At 41.2% G+C, this 4,790-nt stretch overlaps 2 protein-coding genes across 3 annotated transcripts in view; both read left to right on the top strand.

Moving 5' to 3' along the window:
- The window catches only part of PRKAA1 (protein kinase AMP-activated catalytic subunit alpha 1), a 20,343-nt gene extending 19,370 nt beyond the window's left edge, over positions 1-973 (top strand). For both annotated transcript variants that reach the window (XM_035902688.1, XM_035902687.1), the window contains one exon: positions 709-973. In XM_035902688.1, the coding sequence (XP_035758581.1) occupies positions 709-953 (245 nt within the window). In that variant the 3' untranslated portion in view covers positions 954-973. The remainder of the gene's footprint in view (positions 1-708) is intronic.
- A 1,437-nt stretch (positions 974-2,410) lies between these two features.
- The window catches only part of TTC33 (tetratricopeptide repeat domain 33), a 48,502-nt gene continuing 46,122 nt past the window's right edge, over positions 2,411-4,790 (top strand). The window contains exon 1 of the mRNA XM_009647330.2: positions 2,411-2,495. The gene's annotated coding sequence lies outside the window, so the exon portion shown is untranslated. The remainder of the gene's footprint in view (positions 2,496-4,790) is intronic.

The following is a 4,790-nucleotide window of genomic DNA, read 5'->3' as shown; positions in this document are numbered from 1 at the left end:
GGTGACTACATCGGCCAATTCCCTCAGGACTCTGGGACGCATCTCATCAGGGCCCATGGACTTAGGTGCATTCAGGTTCCTCAGGTGGTCACGAACCTGATCTTCTCTTACAGCGGGAGGGGTTTTACCCTCCTGGTCCCCCTCACGCAGTCCATTGACTCGGGAGGGGTGAGGAGAAAGGTTGCCAGTGAAGACTGAGGCAAAAAGACTGTTGAGTACCTCAGCCTTCTCCTCATCTGCTGTTACCAGTTTGCCAGTCTCGCTCATCAGCGGGGGTACGCTTTCTTTAACCATCCTTTTCCAGCTGACATACCTGTAGAAACCCTTATTATTCTTCACATCCCTTGCCAAGTTTAGTTCCAGCTGAGTGATGCTATCCTGGTTTTGCTTTAAGTAACCTAAATTGAACTATTAGCTGCTGAAATCAGTTCATGAAAAATATGGCAAGTGCTGGTCTAAACTAGATGTAAACGGTTCTGGAGCACAGTTCAGAGTACAGGACTAATTCCTATAAGGACACTTGCTTCTGTGTTTATGTATAAGCGTTTATTTTCGTATCAAATATATACAGTTTGCAACAGCTGTTTATGTATTAATCAAGATTTTAAAATGCAAGATTTAGAAGTGCGAGGAGGGGAAGATGTTTGCTGTTCCTATAACTGATTGATGCTGATACCTAATTTTCCTCCTCTCTCCCCTTGCCCCTAGATGAAATCACTGAAGCGAAGTCTGGGACTGCAACTCCACAGAGATCAGGTTCTGTGAGCAACTACAGATCCTGTCAAAAAGATTCAGATGCTGATGCACAAGGAAAATCTGCAGATACATCCCTTACCTCATCAGTGAGCTCTTCGCTTGACTCCTCTACGGCTGACTTAACTCCAAGACCAGGGAGTCATACAATAGAATTTTTTGAGATGTGTGCAAATCTTATTAAAATACTTGCACAATAATGTTGAAGATGGGCTTATTTCTTTTATAGCAATAAGCATGCCTAAATCATAGTCAGATGCTTCCAATTATAATCAAGTTAAATTAACTAAGGCGCTGAAAAAGCTAGCCACAGAATGCAATTTGCACAGGGATTGAAATGATTGTGGGCAGTTAACGTGTATTATTTTGAAGCTGGATTGAATTCTGATTGTCTGCTGTCCGATAGCGCAATACAGGTACAGGAAATCACATGCCCTTGGGGCAGTGTTTGTAACACTTTACGCTGAGTGCACATTAGGCTGTGTTTAACATTTAAGTTAGACAGACCTTGGGTTTTTTCACTGGTAATACATACATCTGATGCACTGTAAGTAGATGTACACTTACTAGTTCAGTGACCTATGTATGACTTGTTGGTCGCCATCTACAGTTGTGCCTCAGTTGGTCAGAACTATCAACATCTTCTAACAGTAATGTCTTAAAACTGCTGTTTCTTCCCCCTTATTTGACAGTACATGATAAAGAATAGTTCAATGTGTTAATGTACTACTTTCTCAACAACCATTAATGTGATTAAATGGATCCAACCAGTTGAAAGTGTAGGTAGGTGCTCGCTAATGCACTAAAGGTGAAATTCTGTGGGCTGTGGGTAGAACAATTCTGTCCACAACAATGGTGAAAGATTTGATGCTGAGAAGACTTGGCACCCCATGGGCTAAAACACAGTGTTGCTCTGAGAAGGGGAACTGCCAAGCAGGTTCCTGATCTGTGCAGATCCGCTAGCTCATGCCTTAGCGTGGCAGCAGCACAGCAGCTCCCCAATGCTACTGCAGGCTGAGCCTCCTTTTCCTTAGAAACACCTGCATGTAGTTAAGAGCACAGCCTGAGGGCTGTTGCATGCTATTGCAGAACCTGAAATTGACAGGTTTTTTAAAATACAGGTTAGTACTTTGATACAGCTGTTTATCACGTTAACTTAGCGTATAGTATATAGAATTCACTTTGCAGCTGAAACTACATATATAGCTTAGGTTTTCCCAGGCCACCTTTATAGCAATCTTTTGGTATTTAAATTAGTTGTGAAATTAAATAGTCCACTTTTTGGTTGAACATGGAAAAATGATCATGACAACATGAGTGCTAGTCTTCAAAAAGTTTTCCACAGTAGATTGCAATTACCAGTAACATAAATCCTTCTGCATTTATGGTTTTTGCAATGTTTTGGGAAGAAAATTGAATCTTGTATGTTAAAATCACAGCTAGTACTCGCACAAAAACATTTTAGTCTCTTGTAAATTGGATACCATTAGCTACAGTTAGTTTTTCATCTTGAATGAATGGACATAAACAGTAAACTGTCATAAAATGTTTAGTTTTGCATTCAAGAATGAATGTTCTTTTGAAAATGAACTTCATGACCTACTCTGTTTTGAAGACCGTTCTCCCATTTAGAGACTGGAAATCAAGGCATTACTATGAACAGTGAAACCTGGACTCTTAAAATGGAAGGGGATTCTTGCCAATGACTGAGATTTCGTCCATGGAAAACTGCTAGCTTACAGGTACAAGAACAGTTTAATCCAGGCCAACTGGCTTCAGTCCAGAAATTCATCTGTTATGAATAGGCATGGAAGCTGAAGAAACATAAAGCTGCTGTAAGCCCCAGAACTGCTGTAGCTGCGTTCTGAACTGGGCAGCTGTGTGGTCTGTCTAGTATGTAGGTACATGTTACAGCTTCAGTTCTTTATCCTCAAGTGTCACACACGGTCCCTGTAATGCAAGGTTGTGTTACTGTGTCCTGAAGTGGAAGATTTTCCTTCGATAAAGCTTTGGGTTTAAACTCCTGAGACTGAGATGTCAACATGAGGGACCAGCTGCAAATCCTGCTTTTAAGTCCTGTTAGTCTTGTAAGAATTGGTTCCAATGTACTGAATAAATCAGTGCATTCATTTTTGTTACCCTTTTATTTTGGAATCGTTGAATATTGCACTTTGTACAAATATGTGACACGCGCAGGTTTTTTAATTGTAGTAATTCCTCATCTGGAATTGGTTTGGGATCACTCTTGCGTATGTTAAACAAAGTATTTGTGAATGGTATCTGCTCCTTGTAGTGCTGACCACAAATGCAGGGTGTCAAGGTGCAAACAGCTTCTAATTTTTGTATACTTTTTTTGGTCCTCTTGTGCATTAAGACAACCATGATTTTTCCTTTGTCTTGGTATCTGGAGGTTAAAGTAAGTTTCTGGCAGAAGTGTACTGTATGTGTAGTTTTAAATAAAGTAAATTTTATTGGTTTTTGTTTGGCCAAAAGTTTTCTGATTAAACTGAGATTTTTATAGGGGGCAGGGGAGGGAGAAAGGGCGACGGACAACCTAGTTGAACCCAGAACAGTTGTCTGTTATTTGACTTTCCTATGCTTTGTAAATGTTGCTGTTGAAACTGCTTTCTTCACATGTTCCTATTCATCTTGCAGACTTTTTTTTTTTTCTAAGCACCGCACTAGAAACAAACTTCCGGGGTTGTAAGGAGGCAGCTTATGCAAATACACAAATTGGGCTAGTATGTTACTCTACGTTCCCAAGCTTACTCTTGTTGGAGTATGCTGAATTACCTTGCCTTTGTATTGTAATTTCAAAACCATGGATGAACCTGATTGTCCATGTGCAATATAACTCACTAGGTAATGGATAAAAATTCATCTTGGTGGTGCAATATTTAAAAAAAAAACAAACGCAACTTTCATGTTTGTCTTGATATGAGTGTTTAATACAAACTTGGAAATAAATTTATTTTACCAGTTAATTACCATTGTAAGATACAAAGTCCTGTTGTTTAACAAAGATGTGCCTACTTCCTATGTTAAAATTTCTTTTGACAAAGCTGAATGGCAAAAATGCTTGTTTGTAACGGTATAACTTTTTAAACTTTCAGAACTTAAAACTCAGTAAACATGAAATACTGAACCCTCTTGTTTGAGACTGTGTGCATGCTGTCTTCTACTGTTACGCGTGTTACAAATTAACAGACAAGGGCTGTTACGCTCGTTTTAAAAACAGCAGCAACAACCATTTTGGAACAAGCGGCAACTGCACAATTCACAGCCGGGGGGGCTGGGCTACCAACTGTGCTGGCCTGGCTACACTGACTTAACCGTTTTCCCTCGGCTCCTGTAAGCCCTGTTGCTGCAAAAGGCAATTTGAGATGGAAGGAAGGCAGAATACTGAGTGTGAAAGTCCCCTTGCTCCCTGCCCTGTCCCGCGCCGTGTTGCTGGAGACCAATTTTAAACCCCGCAGCCTGTCTTAGTGTCACCGAAATCGGGAAGAATGAACCTCATAACACCAATGTAGTGTTAGAAGGCAGGCATTCTTTATTCACGGCGCCGGATGCACGGGGGATCGCTCCACCTAACGTGCATACCATCAAGCGGCAACTTGTCCGTTTATATGTAGCAAAGTATTACATATGTATGAATTTTTCCGATATGCCTGTACATATGCATAACCTGTCTCCGCTTTGTATTAAAATTAGCTTCAGGAGGTCATTTCCATAAGTCCCTCCCCACTGCGCCTGCTCAGTGCCTCCTGGTGGTGGTGGTCGGGGGTCGTGGGGATGAAGGCCGATGGCTCCTCTTCATCACCACTAGTAACCCCTTGTTCTTGCGCAGACTCAGTTGCTCCTTGGCTCTTGCCCAAACTGCAGGGTTGGTGTAGACCAGCTCTTGAGGTAAACACCTGGTTCTTATCAAAAAACTGTCCTTTGTAAGGAGCCACAAATCTTTCTACATCAATTAGTTCTCATTCCTTCTAGTCTGGCAACCTTGGCAAACCGTTATTATCTTTTGCTTCATCCCCTCC

Source organism: Egretta garzetta, unplaced genomic scaffold, assembly GCF_000687185.1.
Source record: "Egretta garzetta isolate BGI_Z169 unplaced genomic scaffold, ASM68718v1 scaffold59, whole genome shotgun sequence".
In the NCBI taxonomy this organism is placed as follows: Eukaryota; Metazoa; Chordata; class Aves; order Pelecaniformes; family Ardeidae; genus Egretta; species Egretta garzetta.
Note: the sequence above shows the minus strand (reverse complement) of the source record. Positions and strands in the feature narration are given on the sequence as shown.